We start from the raw sequence: 20,700 nt of genomic DNA, 5'->3' as shown, positions 1-20,700 counted from the left end.
CTGCACCTATTTGAACTCGTTACCTGTATAAAAGACACCTGTCCACACACTCAATCAAACAGACTCCAACCTCTCCACAATGGCCAAGACCAGAGAGCTGTGTAAGGACATCAGGGATAAAATTGTAGACCTGCACAAGGCTGGGATGGGCTACAGGACAATAGGCAAGCAGCTTGGTGAGAAGGCAACAACTGTTGGCACAATTATTAGAAAATGGAAGAAGTTCAAGATGACGGTCAATCACCCCCGGTCTGGGGCTCCATGCAAGATCTCACCTCGTGGGGCATCAATGATCATGAGGAAGATGAGGGATCAGCCCAGAACTACACGGCAGGACCTGGTGAATGACCTGAAGAGAGCTGGGACCACAGTCTCAAAGAAAACCATTAGTAACACACTACGCCGTCATGGATTAAAATCCTGCAACACACGCAAGGTCCCCCTGCTCAAGTCAGCTCATGTCCAGGCCCGTCTGAAGTTTGCCAATGACCATCTGGATGATCCAGAGGAGGAATGGGAGAAGGTCATGTGGTCTGATGAGACAAAAATAGAGCTTTTTGGACTAAACTCCACTCGCCGTGTTTGGAGGAAGAAGAAGGATTAGTACAACCCCAAGAATACCATCCCAACCGTGAAGCATCTCTCACAGTTGAACTGTACCTATGATAAATATTACAGGCCTCTACATGCTTTGTAAGTAGGAAAACCTGCAAAATCGGCAGTGTATCAAATACTTGTTCTCCCCACTGTATATGTCAGAATGAGACACATTAAATATTTACATGTCAGAATGAAATGTCAGAATAAAACACATGAAATATTTACATGTCAGAATGAAATGTCAGAATAAAACACATTAAATATTTACATGTCAGAATGAAACACAATAAATAGTTAAGTTAAGCTCTCGGCAACACACTCCAGAGTGTGGGGTCGACCAGCTTCATTATTGCAATAATTAATCGATATTAAATAAAGATGATTGTTTGAAAAAAGTCAAGTCAATGACACAGTAGAAAAAAGAAAGTCTATATACAGTGTGTGCAAAAGGCATGAGGAGGTAGGCAACAAATAGGCCATAGGAGAGAATAGTTACAATTGAGCAGATACATGAGCAGATGATGATGTGCAAGTAGAGATACTGGTGTACAAAAGAGCAGAAAAGTAAATAAAATAAAAACAATTAAACATCACTGAGAGGTACCAGAACTGTAATTGAGAACACTCAATCTGGTATTTGTGTACCACGATCCGTGTGAGTTTGCTTGCATTAAAACGTCATACTATCTTAAGTAGGGAAAGAAACGGCCTTGCCTTTTTGTAGATGAGGTCAGTGTTTTACTAGAAGCTAAGTTTGTGGTCGAAAATTGTCCCCAAGTATTTAAAATGTGTGACTTGCTCCACGTCCTTACATGCTGACAGGCTCAAGAGAAGGGCTTCCATTTCCCAGCGTTCTTTCCTCCAAGGCACAGTTTTTTGGTCTTTGTGATGTTAAGGTCAAGGAAGCTATTGTCAAACCACGTCAAGAGGCAGTCAATGAACTGGGAGTAGCTGGAGATGGCCTTGACCTCCAGGCAAGCAACCAGAGCCATGTCGTCTGCATATTTGATGAGGGCCATATCACTGTTACTTCCTAAGAGATTTGTCCACATCCTGCCTTTTTATTCACTAACCTGACAGACAATCTCTTTGTCCTAATGTTCTTTCCTCTTTCAGTTTCTGTCCTGTTTTCTTCCTTTGTGGATTTTATCTACATGCCTCAGCAGATGAGACTTCTGAGTGAATCTTTTACCACAGACTGAGCAGCCATGTGATTTCTCTCTTGTGTGAATCCGTATATTCCTCTTTAGGTCCACCTTCTGATTGAAGCTTTCCCCACAGTCACCACAGCTATAAGGTTTCTCTCCTGTGTGAGTCTGTATATGTTCATTTAGGTGCCCCTTCTCATTGAAGCTTTCGCCACAGTCACCACACCTATACGGTTCCTCTCCTGTGTGAGACAATATATGTATTTTAAGGCACCCCTTATGCTTAAAGCTTTTCCCACAGTCACCACAGATAAATCGTTTCTCTCCTGTGTGAGTTTGTATATGTTCATTTAGGTGCCCCTTCTCATTGAAGCTTTCCCCACAGTCACCACAGCGAAAGGAATTATCTCTGGTGTGAGTCCGTATATGTCTGGTTAGGTTCCCCCTAGTATTGAAGCTTTTCCCACAGTCTCCACAGCTAAAAGATTTCTCTCCTGTGTGAGTCCGTATATGCACTTTTAGGTTCCCCCTCTTATTGAAGCTTTTCCCACAGTCTCCACAGCTAAATCGTTTCTCTGCTGTGTGAGTCAGTATATGTATCTTAAGGCAGCCCTTATGCCGGAAGCTTTTCCCACAGTCACCACAGATAAATGGTTTCTCTCCTGTGTGAGTACGTATATGCATAGTTAAGACAGCCTTGCGATTAAAGCTTTTCCCGCAGTCTCCACAGCTAAACGGTTTCTCTCCTGTGTGAGTCAGTTTATGCATGGTTAGGTACCGCTTGAGCCCAAAGCTTTTCCCGCAGTCACCACAGCTAAAAGGTTTCTCTCCTGTGTGAATCAATACATGTTCAGTTAGGTTCCCCTTCTGATTGAAGCTTTTCCCACAGTCACCACAGCTAAATGGTTTCTCTCCTTTGTGAATCCTCATGTGCCTGGGGAGACCTCCTTTGTATTTGAAGGTCTTGCCACAAACTGGACAGATACAGGGTTTCCCACTGTGACAGAGTTGGACATGGGCCTTCAGTTTACAGGTGGAGTTGTAGTGTTTATTGCCGAAGCTGCATTCACTGAGTCTCTTCTTGGTGAGAGTCACATGTCTCTGCAGGTCAACTTTCAGAGCAAATGTTTCTCCACAGTCACGGCAGTGGTAAGTTTTTCTAGACGTGGTGCTGGGTTTGGAACAGTGTTTCTCCAATAGTGGGCTGGCATCCAATGGTGGACTGGGATCCAATGGTGGACTGGGATCCAATGGTGGACTGGGATCCAATGGTGGACTGGGATCCAATGGTGGACTGGGATCCAATGGTGGTCTGCTGTCAAGTCCTACTGTGTAGCTGCTTACAGCTGAACTGTGTCTGGAGGCATTGTTTTGATTATCTGGAGGGTCACAGGGAATGTTGAGACCCTTAATGTGGGTCACAGTTACAAAAGGTGTGAGATTCACTGGTTTAGAGTCACTCTCTCTGTTCTCCACAGTCTGGGTTTGGGGAAGAGTCAAGGACTGAAGTGGGTCCTCCTGATCACATTCACTTTTAACACAGGAAGTAGTGAATATGGAGTCTTTGGTAACAAAGAGCACTTGAAGCTGCTCTTCCTCCTGACTGGTCCTGACTTCCTCCTGTTCCTCTTTAATCTGTTTGGTCTCTGGGTCCTTCTGTCCCAGACTGGGGCTCCACTCCTGCTCACAGTGCTGCTGCTCAGGGGGAACCTCCTCTTCAGAGACAGAGAGCTGCAGGGAGTCTGGAGGGAAGGAGAGGAGGGGCAGAGGTTATTTATAACATAATTTGGAATCACTCATGAATTATAGATCTCTATGACATTCAATTTCAATGTTCTTCCTTAGCATGGATCTCTATGATCTATACAGCCTGAGTGCAGATAGCTAGCTAGGTATTTGCTTTCCTTCACACAAGCCATATAGGTGGTGGGTTAACATGCCAAGAGACTGTTGGAAAAGCATTCCAGGTGAAGCTGGTTGAGAGAATGTCAAGAGTGTGCAAAGCTCTCATCAAGGCAAAGGGTGGCTACTTTGAAGAATCTCAAATATACTTTTTGGTTATTACATGATTCCATGTGTTATTTCATAGTTTTGATGTCATCACTATTATTCTACAATGTAGAAAATAGTAAAAATAAAGAAAAAGCCTTGAATGAGTAGGTGTGTCCAAACTTTTGACTGGTCCTGTATGGATAAAATTGTATTTATTTTTTTGAAGGTTTTGTTGTTGTTGGTGTTTCTCTGTAATACTACACGATACTTCTAGACACCTAGCAATTTTCTGAAGTTGGTTTGAGCTAGTCTCCCAACCTCATAACTGGCTACCCAGAAGCCATTTCAGGCTATCAATCAAGTTGGAGTAGCTAGCTTGTCTTAACTATCTTAACTATCTTAGCTGGCATGCCTGCTGACAAGGTTAGTAGAGTTTAGAAAAGCAAGCAAATACAAATGTACGAAATAAGACTCAGATTAATTTAAATCTTTTACACATATTTTTAGCAGAGAAGCATATTTAGTTTCTTAAAATGAAAAAAAAAGAAGACCAGTCAGGAGGATACAAGACAGTTCTATGCAGAAAAATGAACTTGTTTTTTAAAAAACATAGAATTAAGCATAATAATTATGGCTCTAGATTGCAGGTAAAAATGGGTTTCAGGTGTTTGAAAAGTGCAAAATTCTCCAACTTCTGGACGGGGTGCCTAGTCCGTCTCCGGACCACGCCCAACAGGCATCCTCACATCCTCAGATTTTTGTGACGCTGCTGACCTTGACCTGTAAGAACTAAGGGAAAGTGGGGGGGGGTCCCCTGAATGGGAAACTAAGCTGCCTGACTAGAACTAACCAGAAGGAATGAATAGAATCAGCTGACTGGAACTAACCAGAAGGAATGAATAGAATCAGCTGACTGGAACTAACCAGAAGGAATGAATAGAATCAGCTGACTGGAACTAACCAGAAGGAATGGATAGAATCAGCTGACTGGAACTAACCAGAAGGAATGGATAGAATCAGCTGACTGGAACTAACCAGAAGGAATGAATAGAATCAGCTGACTGGAACTAACCAGAAGGAATGGATAGAATCAGCTGACTGGAACTAACCAGAAGGAATGGATAGAATCAGCTGACTGGAACTAACCAGAAGGAATGGATAGAATCAGCTGAACTGGAAGGAATGGATAGAATCAAACTAACCAGAAGGAATGGATAGAATCAGCTGACTGGAACTAACCAGAAGGAATGGAATAGAATCAGCTGACTGGAACTAACCAGAAGGAATGGATAGAATCAGCTGACTGGAACTAACCAGAAGGAATGGATAGAATCAGCTGACTGGAACTAACCAGAAGGAATGGATGGATAGAATCAGCTGACTGGAACTAACCAGAAGGAATGAATAGAATCAGCTGACTGGAACTAACCAGAAGGAATGGATAGAATCAGCTGACTGGAACTAACCAGAAGGAATGGATAGAATCAGCTGACTGGAACTAACCAGAAGGAATGAATAGAATCAGCTGACTGGAACTAACCAGAAGGAATGGATAGAATCAGCTGACTGGAACTAACCAGAAGGAATGGATAGAATCAGCTGACTGGAACTAACCAGAAGGAATGGATAGAATCAGCTGACTGGAACTAACCAGAAGGAATGAATAGAATCAGCTGACTGGAACTAACCAGAAGGAATGGATAGAATCAGCTGACTAGAACTAACCAGAAGGAATGAATAGAATCAGCTGACTGGAACTAACCAGAAGGAATGGATAGAATCAGCTGACTGGAACTAACCAGAAGGAATGGATAGAATCAGCTGACTGGAACTAACCAGAAGGAATGGATAGAATCAGCTGACTAGAACTAACCAGAAGGAATGAATAGAATCAGCTGACTGGAACTAACCAGAAGGAATGAATAGAATCAGCTGACTGAACTAACCAGAAGGAATGGATAGAATCAGCTGACTGGAACTAACCAGAAGGAATGGATAGAATCAGCTGACTGGAACTAACCAGAAGGAATGAATAGAATCAGCTGACTGGAACTAACCAGAAGGAATGGATAGAATCAGCTGACTGGAACTAACCAGAAGGAATGGATAGAATCAGCTGACTGGAACTAACCAGAAGGAATGGATAGAATCAGCTGACTGGAACTAACCAGAAGGAATGGATAGAATCAGCTGACTGGAACTAACCAGAAGGAATGGATAGAATCAGCTGACTGGAACTAACCAGAAGGAATGGATAGAATCAGCTGACTGGAACTAACCAGAAGGAATGGATAGAATCAGCTGACTGGAACTAACCAGAAGGAATGGATAGAATCAGCTGACTGGAACTAACCAGAAGGAATGGATAGAATCAGCTGACTGGAACTAACCAGAAGGAATGGATAGAATCAGCTGACTGGAACTAACCAGAAGGAATGGATAGAATCAGCTGACTGGAACTAACCAGAAGGAATGGATAGAATCAGCTGACTAGAACTGGCCATTTTTGACAACAACGGTTTTGGAAACCTTCAAAACTTTCCTTTCATATCACCGCAAAATAATTGTATACATATAAGAGGTGTTTTGCGTTTCCCTGAACTACAGAGCATTAGGAAAGTATTCAGACCCCTTCCCTTTATCCACATTGTTACGTTACAGCCTTATTCTAATTTTTATTTTTCCCTCATCAAGCTACACACAATACCCCATAATGACAAAGAGAAAATAGGTTTTTAGATATTTTTAGCAAATGTATTCAAAATAAATAAATACTTCATTTACATAAGAATTCACCCTTTGCTATGAGACTCAAAATTGAGCTCAGGTGCATCCTGTTTCCATATATCATAATTGAGATGTTTCTACAACTTGATTGGAGTTCTCCTGTGGTAAAGTCAATTGCTTGGACATGATTTGGAACGACACACACCTGTCTATATAAGGTCCCACAGTTGACAATGCATGTCAGAGCAAAAACCAAGCCATGAGGTCGAAGGAATTTTCCGTAGAGCGCAGAGACAGGATTGTGTCGAGGTACGGATCTGGGGAAGGGTATTAAAAAATGTCTGCAGCATTGAAGGTCCCCAAGAACATAGTGGCCTCAATCATTCTTAAATTGAAGAAGTTGGGAACCACTAAGACTCTTCCTAGAGTCTGGCCGCCCAGCCAAACTGAACAATCTGGGGAGAAGGGTTAACCACCGCTAACTAGCTAGCCATTTCACATCGGCTACACTCACCCCCCTTTTGAGCTCCTCCTCTTTCCACAGCAACCAGTGATCCGGGTCAACAGCATCAATGTAACAGTATAGACTTTTTTACGTCCATCCCCTCGCCCCGACCTGGGTGCCTTTGTCAAGGAGGTGACCAAGAACCCGATGATCGCTCTGACAAGCTCCAGAGCTCCTCTGTGGAGATGGGAGAACCTTCCGGAAGGACAACCGTTTTTTAAAATCTTGATTTAACTAGGCAAGTCAGATAAGAACAAATTCTTATTTACAATGACGGCCTACACCGGCCAAACCCGGATGACGCTGTGCCAATTGTGCGCCGCCCTATGGGACTCCCAACCACGGCCGAATGTGATTCAGCCTGGATTTGAACCAGGTACTGCAGTAACACCTCTTGCACTATGATGCAGTGTCTTAGACCACTACGCCACTCGGGTGCCCATCTCTGCAGCACTCCACCAATCAGGCTTTTATGGACGAGTGGCCAGACGGAAGCCACTCCTCAGTAAAAGGCACATGACAGCCTGCTTGGAGTTTTCCAAAAGGCACCTAAAGGACTCTCAAACCATGAGAAACAAGATTACCTGGTCTGATAAAACCAAGATTGATCTCTATGGCCTGAATGCCAAGGGTCACGCCTGGAGGAAACCTGGCACCATCCCTACGGTGAAGCATGGTGGTGGCAGCATCATGCTGTGGGGATGTTTTTCAGCAGCATGGACAAGGAGACTTGATCGAGGGAAAGATGAACGGAGCAAAGTACAGAGATCCGTGATGAAAACCTGCTGCAGAGCACTCAGGACCTCAGACTGGGGCGAAGGTTCACCTTCCAACAGGACAACGACCCTAAGCACACAGTCAAGACAGGAGTGGCTTCGGGAATGGCTCTGAATGTCCTTGAGTGGCCCAGCTAGAGCCCGGACTTGAACCTGATCGAACATCTCTGGAGAGACCTGAAAATAGCTGTGCAGTGACACTCCACATCCAACCTGACAGAGCTAAAGATGATCTGCAGCAAAGAATGGGGGAAACTCCCAAAATACAGGTGTGCCAAGCTTGTAGCATCATACCCAAGAAGACTCAAGGCTGTAATCGCTGTCAAAGGTGCTTCCACAAAGTACTGAGTAAAGGGTCTGAATACGTATGTAAATGTGATATCATTTTTACATTTTTTATAAATGAACCAAAACTCCTAAAAAAATGTTTTTTTTTGCTTTGTCATTATGGGGTATTGTGATGTCATTATGGGGTATTGTGATGTCATTATGGGGTATTGTGATGTCATTATGGGGTATTGTGTGTAGATTGATGAGTAAAAACAACTATTTAATCCGTTTTAGAATAATGTAACTAAATGTGTAAAAAGCTCTGAATACTTTCTGAATTGTAAGACACTTCTTGTGGAAACTCGGAAGGGAACACAACATTTTGGCTCGAAGTTAAACAAAAATCTCTGTGGAAAACTGTGGTAAAACAGCAAGTGTACATTCTGTATTTGTAAAGTCATTTTGGATGATAATTAAGGTTAGTGTTCAAGGTTTCCAAAATTGGTATAGCAATCAAGGATCAATTGTTTCTAAACTGAACAAAAATATAAACACAACATGTAAAGTGTTGGTCCCATGTTTCATGAGCTGAAACAAAAGATCCCAGAAATTGTCCATATGCACAAAAAGCTTATTTCTCTCAAAATGTTTTCACAAATGTGTTTCCATCCCTGTTAGTGAGCATTTCTCCTTTGCCAAGATAATCCATCCATCCGACAGGTGTGCTATATATCAAGATGCTGATTAAATAGCACAATCATTACACAGGTGCACCTTGTGTTGGGGACAATAAAAGGCCACTATAAAATGTGCAGTTTTGTCACACGAACCCAATGCCACAGATGTCTCAAGTTGAGGGAGCGTGCAAATGGCATGCTGACTGCAGGAATATCCACCAGAGCTGTTGCCAGAGAATTAAATGTTTATTTCTCTGCCATAAGCCACATCATTTTAGAGAATTTGACAGTACGTCCTACCGGCCTCACAACCGCAGACCACGTGTATGGTGTTGTTGGGAGAGCGGTTTGCTGATGTCAACATTGTGAACAGAGTGCCCAATGGTGGGGTTATGGTATGGGCAGGCAGGCAGGCAGGCATTAGCAACGGACAACGAACACAATTGTATTTTATCGATGGCAATTTGAATGCACAGAAATACCATGACGAGATCCTGAGGCCCATTGTTGTGCCATTCATCCACCGCCATCACCTCATGTTTCAGCATGATAATACACGACCCCATGTCTCAAGGATCAACTCTATGTGAAGGAGACGTGTCGCGCTGCATGAGGTACATGGTGGTCACACCAGATACTGACTGGTTTTCTGATCCACGCCTCTACCTTTTATTAAAGGAATCTGTGATCAACAGATGTATATGTCTATTCCCAGTCTTGTGAAATCCATAGATTAGGGCCTGATGAATTTGATTCAATTGACTGGTTTCCTCATATGAACTGTAACTCAGTCAAATCCATAGATTAGGGCCTGATGAATTTGATTCAATTGACTAATTTCCCTGAAAATACATTTTAACTCAGTAAAACCTTTGAAACTGTTGCATTGATATTTTTGTTCAGTATAGACAGAGCGCATCACACGTGACCAAATCATCATCATCCTCAGCTAATCAAAAGGATTGTTTCGAAAGGAACCATATAAGGCGAAGTGGGCGTTTCGAAAGGAACCATATAAGGAGAAGTGGGCGTTTCGAAAGGAACCATATAAGGCAAAGTGGGCGTTTTCGAAAGGAACCATATAAGGAGAAGTGGGCGTTTTTGAAAGGAACCATGTAAGGCGAAGTGGGCGTTTCGAAAGGAACCATATAAGGCGAAGTGGGCGTTTCGAAAGGAACCATATAAGGCGAAGTGGGCGTTTCGAAAGGAACCATATAAGGAGAAGTGGGTGTTTAGAAATTAATCACATCACCAATGTGGCACTGGAGTCAGAATGGAAACATAAATGTGTGGAGCTGCTGTCCAAGCAAAGGGAAAGCACTGCCACGTTGGGGCTAAAACCACTTCTACAAAATGTTGAAATGGTGACCACTGAAAGCCTAAACAGTTTATTAATTTACTATAACTATTGCTAATTATCAGTAGATCTATGTACAAACCTATTCTACATAGTTGTATCTCTGGTGTCCTCCGCAGCAGTCTCCGTAGCAGATAATTCTCCTCCTGGTACTCTGCTACAGTTTTCTCAATCGCACCAAAAATCTCCACAGCAGCAGATGCTGTTAAACATTCATTTAAAAACACACTCAACAACTGTAGTTTAGATGTTTTCAGTGGACTGAGAGTTGGGTGTTCAGCTAGTACGGCTTCTTGACATGGGTCCTTCTGATCACATTCACTTTTCACACAGGAAGGAGTGAATATGGAGTCTTTGGTATCAACGAGCCCTTGAAGCTGCTCTTCCTCCTGACTGGTCCTGACCTCCTCCTGTTCCTCTTTAATCTGTTTGGTCTCTGGGTCCTTCTGTCCCAGACTGGGGCTCCACTCCTGCTCACAGTGCTGCTGCTCAGGGGGAACCTCCTCTTCAGAAACAGAGACCTGCAGGGAGTCTGGAGGGAAGGAAAGGAGGAGCAGAGGTTACCTAGAGGTTACAGACATGCCTGAGTAGAACTATAGCTAGCTATCAGAAGATATACATACAAACCTATTCTACCATAATTTGCAAATAAATTCATAAAAAATCCTACAATGTGATTTTCTGGATTTTTTTCCCTCATTTTCTCTATCATAGTTGAAGTGTACCTATGATGACATTTACAGGCCTCTCATCTTTTTAAGTTGGAGAACTTGCACAATTGGTGGCTGACTAAATACTTTTTTGCCCCACTGTATATATAGCTATACTGGTACCCTGTGTATATATAGCTATACTGGTACCCTGTGTATAGAGCCATACTGGTACCCTGTGTATATATAGCTATACTGGTACCCTGTGTATATATAGCTATACTGGTACCCTGTGTATATACAGCTATACTGGTACCCTGTCTATACAGCTATACTGGTACCCTGTGTATATAGCCATACTGGTACCCTGTGTATATACAGCTATACTGGTACCCTGTGTATAGAGCCATACTGGTACCCTGTGTATACAGCTATACTGGTACCCTGTGTATATAGCTATACTGGTACCCTGTGTATATAGCTATACTGGTACCCTGTGTATAGAGCCATACTGGTACCCTGTGTATACAGCCATACTGGTACCCTGTGTATATAGCTATACTGGTACCCTGTGTATATAGCTATACTGGTACCCTGTGTATAGAGCCATACTGGTACCCTGTGTATACAGCTATACTGGTACCCTGTGTATACAGCTATACTGGTACCCTGTGTATATAGCTATACTGGTACCCTGTGTATAGAGCCATACTGGTACCCTGTGTATACAGCTATACTGGTACCCTGTGTATAGAGCCATACTGGTACCCTGTGTATACAGCTATACTGGTACCCGGTGTATACAGCTATACTGGTACCCTGTGTATATAGCTATACTGGTACCCTGTGTATAGAGCCATACTGGTACCCTGTGTATAGAGCCATACTGGTACCCTGTGTATACAGCTATACTGGTACCCTGTGTATAGAGCTATACTGGTACCGCATGTTTTCCATAGTTCTGGATACAGCATCATGTGTATTGATCGATTGTTCCAAGATGGCATAGCAGTTCAGACGTCTTTTGTCCTCGTCTTGTCGTGTCCCGTATATATATATTTACAACTTTTTTCGCATATCTTTTAATATATATATTTTTTTTTCTTTTTTTTCTTCCATAAACTCATCTTCAAAACACTCTCCTGCAACCCGCCTCACCAACTTATATTTATAAAACAAAAAAAAGGTATTATTTATCTCAAATCTGTAATCCTCCATAGAAGCTAACCAGAAGCTAGCCAGAAGCTAATCCATAAACTCATCAGAAGCTAATCCAGAAGCTAATCAGAAGCTGGTTAGCTTCTTTACTGGCTAATCGTTAGTATTCAGCTAACCACGGTTTGTGGTCATCAGCTATCCTTTAACTCGAAAATCTATCGCCAGTTTTGTACAGCGCGGCTCGGACCGGAACATACCGGACCTATTTTTCTCTCCATGTCCCTGGATTTCAACCGCTAACTCTGGACATTCATACCTGGATCTCGCAGCTAGCTAGCTGCTATCCGTGTGACTATCGGCTTTCGTCGATTCCGGAGCAAACATAAATTATTCCGGAGCTAGCCAGCTGAGGAGTTCCATCAATCACTCCTGGGCTACAATCACCTATCCGGACCCGTTTTACTGCCAACGCGGTGCCCCACCGGGCCTTCACAACTGGACTGCCGACGTTATCTACCCGAAGGAGTTATCCGGCTGGCTCCTCCGTCGCGACGTTACCTGAACGGCCATCTGCGGTCCGCTAATCGTTAACTGTCTTATCGGCTGCTATCTGAATAGACCTATCGGACAATTTATTTATTGGTATTTTATTTTTTCTTCTTCTACAACTATATCTATTTTTATTTTTTGTAATTTTTTTGTGTGATTTGGATTCATCCCCTCGACCACACGGAACACCACTAATCCTACCGACGGAAACAAACGAGGTGGCTAATAACAGACCTCCATCCTATGCTAGCTTGCTACCGATGGCCCGGCTAGCTGTCTAAATCGCCGTGACCCCAACCAACCTCTCTACTCACTGGACCCTTTTGATCACTCGACTAAGCATGCCTCTCCTTAATGTCAATATGCCTTGTCCATTGCTGTTCTGGTTGGTGTTTATTGGCTTATTTCACTGTAGAGCCTCTAGTCCTGCTCACTATACCTTATCCAACCTATTAGTTCCACCTCCCACACATGCAATGACATCTCCTGGTTTCAATGATGTTTCTAGAGACAATATCTCTATCTTCATCACTCAATACCTAGGTTTACCTCCACTGTATTCACATCCTACCATACCTTTGTCTGTACATTATACCTTGAAGCTATTTTATCGCCCCCAGAAACCTCCTTTTACTCTCTGTTCCAGACGACCAATTCTTATTGCCTTTAGCCGTACCCTTAACCCACTCCTCCTATGTTCCTCTGGCGATGTAGAGGTGAATCCAGGCCCTGCAGTGCCTAGCTCCACTCCTATTCCCCAGGCGCTCTCTTTTGATGACTTCTGTAACCGTAATAGCCTTGGTTTCATGCATGTTAACATTAGAAGCCTCCTCCCTAAGTTTGTTCTATTCACTGCTTTAGCACACTCTGCCAACCCGGATGTTCTAGCTGTGTCTGAATCCTGGCTTAGGAAGACCACCAAAAATTCAGAAATTTTCATCCCAAACTACAACATTTTCAGACAAGATAGAACTGCCAAAGGGGGCGGTGTTGCAATCTACTGCAAAGATAGCCTGCAGAGTTTTGTCCTACTATCCAGGTCTGTACCCAAACTATTTGAACTTCTACTTTTAAAAATCCACCTCTCTAAAAACAAGTCTCTCACCGTTGCCGCCTGCTATAGACCACCCTCTGGCCCCCAGCTGTGCTCTGGACACCATATGTGAACTGATTGCCCCCCATCTACCTTCAGAGCTCGTGCTGCTAGGCGACCTAAACTGGAACATGCTTAACACCCCAGCCATCCTACAATTTAAGCTTGATGCCCTCAATCTCACACAAATGATCAATGAACCTACCAGGTACCTCCCCAAAGCCTTAAACACGGGCACCCCCATATCATCCTTACCAAACTTGCCCTCTAAATACACCTCTGCTGTCTTCAACCAAGATCTCAGTGATCACTGCCTCATTGCCTGCATCCGTAATGGGTCAGCGGTCAAACGCTCCCCGAAACACTTCAGTGAGCAGGCCTTTCTAATCGACCTGGCCAGGGTATCCTGGAAGGATATTGATCTCATCCCGTCAGTAGAGGATGCCTGGGTATTTTTTTAAATGCCTTCCTAACCATCTTAAATAAGCATGCCCCATTCAAGAAATTTAGAACCAGGAACAGATATAGCCCTTGGTTCTCCCCAGACCTGACTGCCCTTAACCAACACAAAAACATCCTATGGCGTTCTGCATTAGCATCGAAAAGCCCCAGTGATATGCAGCTGTTCAGGGAAGCTAGAAACCATTATACACAGGCAGTTAGAAGAGCCAAGGCTAGCTTTTTCAAGCAGAAATTTGCTTCCTGCAACACTAACTCAAAAAAGTTCTGGGACACTGTAAAGTCCATGGAGAATAAGAACACCTCCTCCCAGCTGCCCACAAGATAGGAAACACTGTCACCACTGATAAATCCACCATAATTGAGAATTTCAATAAGCATTTTTCCACGGCTGGCCAAGCTTCCCACCTGGCTACTCCTACCCCGGTCAACAGCACTGCACCCCCCACAGCAACTCACCCAAGCCTTCCCCATTTCTCCTTCTCCCAAATCCAGTCAGCTGATGTTCTGAAAGAGCTGCAAAATCTGGACCCCTACAAATCAGCCGGGCTAGACAATCTGGACCCTTTCTTTCTAAAATTATCTGCCGAAATTGTTGCCACCCCTATTACTAGCCTGTTCAACCTCTCTTTCGTGTCGTCTGAGATTCCCAAAGATTGGAAAGCAGCTGCGGTCATCCCCCTCTTCAAAGGGGGGGACACTCTTGACCCAAACTGCTACAGACCTATATCTATCCTACCCTGCCTTTCTAAGGTCCTCGAAAGCCAAGTCAACAAACAGATTACCGACCATTTCGAATCTCACCATACCTTCTCTGCTATGCAATCTGGTTTCAGAGCTGGTCATGGGTGCACCTCAGCCACGCTCAAGGTCCTAAACGATATCTTAACCGCCATCGATAAGAAACATTACTGTGCAGCCGTATTCATTGATCTGGCTTTCGACTCTGTCAATCACCACATCCTCATCGGCAGACTCGTCAGCCTTGGTTTCTCAAATGATTGCCTCGCCTGGTTCACCAACTACTTCTCTGATAGAGTTCAGTGTGTCAAATCGGAGGGTCTGCTGTCCGGACCTCTGGCAGTCTCTATGGGGGTGCCACAGGGTTCAATTCTTGGACCGACTCTCTTCTCTGTATATATCAATGATGTCGCTCTTGCTGCTGGTGAGTCTCTGATCCACCTCTACGCAGACGACACCATTCTGTATACTTCTGGCCCTTCTTTGGACACTGTGTTAACAACCCTTCAGGCAAGCTTCAATGCCATACAACTCTCCTTCCGTGGCCTCCAATTGCTCTTAAATACAAGTAAAACTAAATGCATGCTCTTCAACCGATCGCTGCCTGCACCTGCCCGCCTGTCCAACATCACTACTCTGGACGGCTCTGACTTAGAATACTTGGACAACTACAAATACCTAGGTGTCTGGTTAGACTGTAAACTCTCCTTCCAGACCCACATCAAACATCTCCAATCCAAAGTTAAATCTAGAATTTGTTTCCTATTTCGCAACAAAGCATCATTCACTCATGCTGCCAAACATACCCTTGTAAAACTGACCATCCTCGCTTTATACTCGTCGCCAAACCCACTGGCTCCATGTCATCTACAAGACCCTGCTAGGTAAAGTCCCCCCTTATCTCAGCTCGCTGGTCACCATAGCATCTCCCACCTGTAGCACACGCTCCAGCAGGTATATCTCTCTAGTCACCCCCAAAACCAATTCTTTCTTTGGCCGCCTCTCCTTCCAGTTCTCTGCTGCCAATGACTGGAACGAACTACAAAAATCTCTGAAACTGGAAACACTTATCTCCCTCACTAGCTTTAAGCACCAACTGTCAGAGCAGCTCACAGATTACTGCACCTGTACATAGCCCACCTATAATTTAGCCCAAACAACTACCTCTTTCCCGACTGTATTTATTTTATTTATTTATTTTGCTCCTTTGCACCCCATTATTTTTATTTCTACTTTGCACATTCTTCCATTGCAAATCTACCATTCCAGTGTTTTACTAGCTATATTGTATTTACTTCGCCACCATGGCCTTTTGTTTTGCCTTTACCTCCCTTATCTCACCTCATTTGCTCACATCATATATAGACTTGTTTATACTGTATTATTGACTGTATGTTTGTTTTACTCCATGTGTAACTCTGTGTCGTTGTATCTGTCGAACTGCTTGCTTTATCTTGGTCAGGTCGCAATTGTAAATGAGAACTTGTTCTCAACTTGCCTACCTGGTTAAATAAAGGTGAAATAAAAATAAATAAATAAATATAGCCATACTGGTACCCCGTGTATACAGCTATACTGGTACCCTATGTACACAGCTATACTGGTACCCTGTGTATATAGCCATACTGGTACCCTGTGTATACAGCCATACTGGTACCCTGTGTATACAGCCATACTGGTACCCTGTGTATATATAGCTATACTGGTACCCTGTCTATACAGCTATACTGGTACCCTGTGTATATATAGCTATACTGGTACCCTGTCTATACAGCTATACTGGTACCCTGTGTATATAGCTATACTGGTACCCTGTGTATATAGCTATACTGGTACCCCGTGTATATAGCTATACTGGTACCCTGTGTATACAGCTATACTGGTACCCTGTGTATATAGCTATACTGGTACCCTGTGTATATAGCTATACTGGTACCCCGTGTATATAGCTATACTGGTACCCTGTGTATACAGCTATACTGGTACCCTGTGTATACAGCTATACTGGTACCCCGTGTATACAACTATACTGGTACCCCGTGTATACAACAGTATCGTTACTCATTGTCAGGGTTCTCCGCAGGATTTTTTTAACAAGGTGGTGCTACTGAGTGCGAGGGCAGCGCCCCACTCTGGGCTCAGAGATGTTTGTGTTTTCTTACACCTGTGTTATCTTTATTATTTTTCTCTCTGCATTGTTGGAGGGCCATAAGTAAGCATTTCACTGTTAGTTTATGCCTTTTTACGAAGCATGTGACAAATACAATTAGATTTGAAGGCTTTAGATAAGTAATCAAATATGCAGACAACTATATAATCATAGGCCTACGTAATAATTGTTAATGGACTTAATGGTTTATTTAATCTAGTAAATTACACATTCGCAGATAAACGCTTGATTGCTTTAGGCCTGTAGACCAATATATACAGTAGTTAGGTAGGTAGAACATCTCATTAAAAACATTTGGTTGAAACTGTGATCTCTATTTACCTAAGCAGTTTGCTAATTGAGTAGAACTATATCTAACTATCAGTAGATCTACATACTAACCTATTTTACATAGTTGTATATCCGGTGTGATCCCCAGCAGTCTCCGTAGCTGATCATTCTCCTCCTGGTACTCTCCTACCGTTTTCTCAACTGCACCGAAAATCTCCACAGCAGCCGTAGTTAAACGCTCATTTAAAAACACACGCAAAAACTGTAGTTTAGGCATATTTCAGACGACTGGGAGTTGGGTAGCCTATTTAGTTCAGTCAGTAGCTAACTAGGTCTTTCTTTACTCCACAACAATAACGTTCAAAATCAAAACAAAGTAACCTCAGAGAGGTTAGAGGTTACACTCGCCAAAAATCTGTCCAAAATAATCCTGATACGTTTCAATGGATTTTTTTCGGACCTAATCTTGTCGCCTGCATTCCTACTTTTGGGACAACGACTTCTATTGTCAGGCTTGAATGACATGAGCATCTCATCATTACATACAGATCTCTGTTCACCTCCAATCCTACTTCCGTGTTCTAGTCGAGGGATTTTAGAATACTCCTTGGTTCTTTTGGAACCCGGAAACATACAACAGCGTCGCCAGATGGATGGAGGTTTATTATTGTGCAAGGCAGCCAGCCTACTGACCAGAGGTGTATACTACAAAGCATGTCCCTGAGTTAGCTAGCAAACTAGCCTAAAAATGACATATAAACTTGAAATGGGCTTGGTCAATTTGACTAAATCAACAACCCATATCAAACTTTAGCTGTCTCAATCCACCTGATTATCAGTCATTATTTTTGGTAGTTTATCAAAGTTATTGAACCCACTTTGAATTACAAACTGGGTGGTTCGAGCCCTGAATGCTGATTGGCTAACAGCCGTGGTATATCAGACCATATACCACCGGTATGACAAAACATTTATTTTTACTCCCGTAATTATATTGGTAACCAGTTTCTGATAGCAATAAGATACCTCAGGGGTTTGTGGTATATGGCCAATATCACACGCGATGAGTCGTGCCTAAGAACATCCCTTAGCTGTGGTATATTGGCCATATACTACACCTCCTTGTGCCTTATTGCTTAATGATACCCCTCAGTCACTGGTGGTTGGTGGGAGGAGCTTTAGGAGGACGTGAGCCTTAGGAGGACGGGCTGGAATGGAATCAACTACTGCCCTCAGTAGTAAAGTAGTAAAGGGAAACGATAACTACATGTAGACAAACAGTGGTTATCATCAATATAGGATGATGTGGGATAATAAATTCATCATCAGGAGTCGACTGTATATCATTTCTCCATTTACGAGACTAAATCAATATCATCAATCAGCAGCATTAGGTCAGAATTGATGAGAAATACATTTTCTGGAAAGTATCACTACCATTTTGAATGAATCAATAACATCCGTCAAACATTATCTCAATACCCTGACAGACATTCTGAATCAATAACATCCGTCAAACATTATCTCAATACCCTGAGAGACATTCTGAATCAATAACATCAGTCAAACATTATCTCAATACCCTGACAGACATTCTGAATCAATAACATCCGTCAAACATTATCTCAATACCCTGACAGACATTCTGAATCAATAACATCAGTCAAACATTATCTCAATACCCCGAGAGACATTCTGAATCAATAACATCCGTCAAACATTATCTCAATACCCTGAGAGACATTCTGAATCAATAACATCCGTCAAACATTATCTCAATACCCTGAGAGACATTCTGAATCAATAACATCCGTCAAACATTATCTCAATACCCTGAGAGACATTCTGAATCAATAACATCCGTCAAACATTATCTCAATACCCTGAGAGACATTCTGAATCAATAACATCAGTCAAACATTATCTCAATACCCTGAGAGACATTCTGAATCAATAACATCAGTCAAACATGATCTCAATACCCTGACAGACATTCTGAATCAATAACATCCGTCAAACATTATCTCAATACCCTGAGAGACATTCTGAATCAATAACATCCGTCAAACATTATCTCAATACCCTGAGAGACATTCTGAATCAATAACATCCGTCAAACATTATCTCAATACCCTGAGAGACATTCTGAATCAATAACATCAGTCAAACATTATCTCAATACCCTGAGAGACATTCTGAATCAATAACATCCTTCAAACATTATCTCAATACCCTGAGAGACATTCTGAATCAATAACATCCGTCAAAACATTATCTCAATACCCTGAGAGACATTCTGAATCAATAACATCAGTCAAACATGATCTCAATACCCTGAGAGACATTCTGAATCAATAACATCCGTCAAAACATTATCTCAATACCCTGAGAGACATTCTGAATCAATAACATCCTTCAAACATTATCTCAATACCCTGAGAGACATTCTGAATCAATAACATCCGTCAAACATTATCTCAATACCCTGAGAGACATTCTGAATCAATAACATCTGTCAAACATTATCTCAATACCCTGAGAGACATTCTGAATCAATAACATCAGTCAAACATTATCTCAATACCCTGAGAGACATTCTGAATCAATAACATCCTTCAAACATTATCTCAATACCCTGAGAGACATTCTGAATCAATAACATCAGTCAAACATTATCTCAATACCCTGAGAGACATTCTGAATCAATAACATCAGTCAAAACATGATCTCAATACCCTGAGAGACATTCTGAATCAAACGACCAGATATTCCTGTTTCTAACAGCATGAAAAAAATCAACAGACGTTGAACAGCAGATCTGTGAGATTCTCATAAAACAGTGGACTACTTTTTTGACCATTACCTCGTCATTCAAATCAAATCAAACTTTATTTACATAGAACGTTTTACAAAAAAATGTATCCATCACACATTTAATTATCTCGACCCAACAGCATGAATGATCCAGAGTTGCTTTGCTTTCCTAAGACTGTTGTCTACACCTTGCCTTAGTTTCAAGGTTCTTGACGTTCACATCACTGGGAACCTGACATGGAACCACACCACCACCACATGGTCAAGAAGGAGCAACAGCCACTCCAACTTCGGCATAATTGAGAACATCCTGATTATACTGTTCTATTGTTATTCTACTGTTGTTCTACTGTTCTAGTGTTGTTATATTGTTATTCTACTGTTCTATTGTTATTCTACTGTTCTATTGTTATTCTAATGTTCTATTGTTATTCTAATGTTCTATTGTTATTCTACTGTTCTATTGTTATTCTACTGTTGTTCTACTGTTATTCTACTGTTATTCTATTGTTATTCTATTGTTATTCTACTGTCATTCTATTGTTATTCTACTGGTTTATTGTTATTCTACTGTTATTCTATTGTTATTCTACTGTTATTCTATTGTTATTCTACTGTCATTATATTGTTATTCTACTGGTTTATTGTTATTCTACTTTTCTATTGTTATTCTACTGTTCTATTGTTATTCTACTGTTCTATTGTTATTCTACTGTTATTCTACTGTTATTCTACTGTTCTATT

The 20,700-nt window shown here is 42.2% G+C and overlaps 1 protein-coding gene across 7 annotated transcripts in view; it reads right to left on the bottom strand.

The window, feature by feature from the left end:
* LOC112259691 (gastrula zinc finger protein XlCGF57.1) overlaps positions 1-20,700 on the bottom strand; it is a 1,127,091-nt gene that overhangs the window by 133,878 nt on the left and 972,513 nt on the right. Inside the window, exons 2-3 of one of the 7 annotated variants that reach the window (XM_042329361.1) lie at positions 10,135-10,584; positions 683-3,490 (exon numbers count right to left, since the gene is read on the bottom strand). The exons of 4 other annotated variants lie outside the window; for them this stretch is intronic. In XM_042329361.1, the coding sequence (XP_042185295.1) occupies positions 1,713-3,490; positions 10,135-10,584 (2,228 nt within the window). In that variant the 3' untranslated portion in view covers positions 683-1,712. Of the gene's footprint in view, positions 1-682; positions 3,491-10,134; positions 10,585-17,253; positions 17,734-20,700 lie in introns of those variants that run through there. 2 more of the 7 variants (XM_042329376.1, XM_042329382.1) reach the window with 2 other exon arrangements.

Source organism: Oncorhynchus tshawytscha, linkage group LG10 (genome assembly GCF_018296145.1).
Source record: "Oncorhynchus tshawytscha isolate Ot180627B linkage group LG10, Otsh_v2.0, whole genome shotgun sequence".
NCBI lineage: Eukaryota > Metazoa > Chordata > Actinopteri > Salmoniformes > Salmonidae > Oncorhynchus > Oncorhynchus tshawytscha.
The sequence above is the reverse complement of the archived record's forward strand: the minus strand, read 5'-3'. Positions and strand labels throughout refer to the sequence as shown.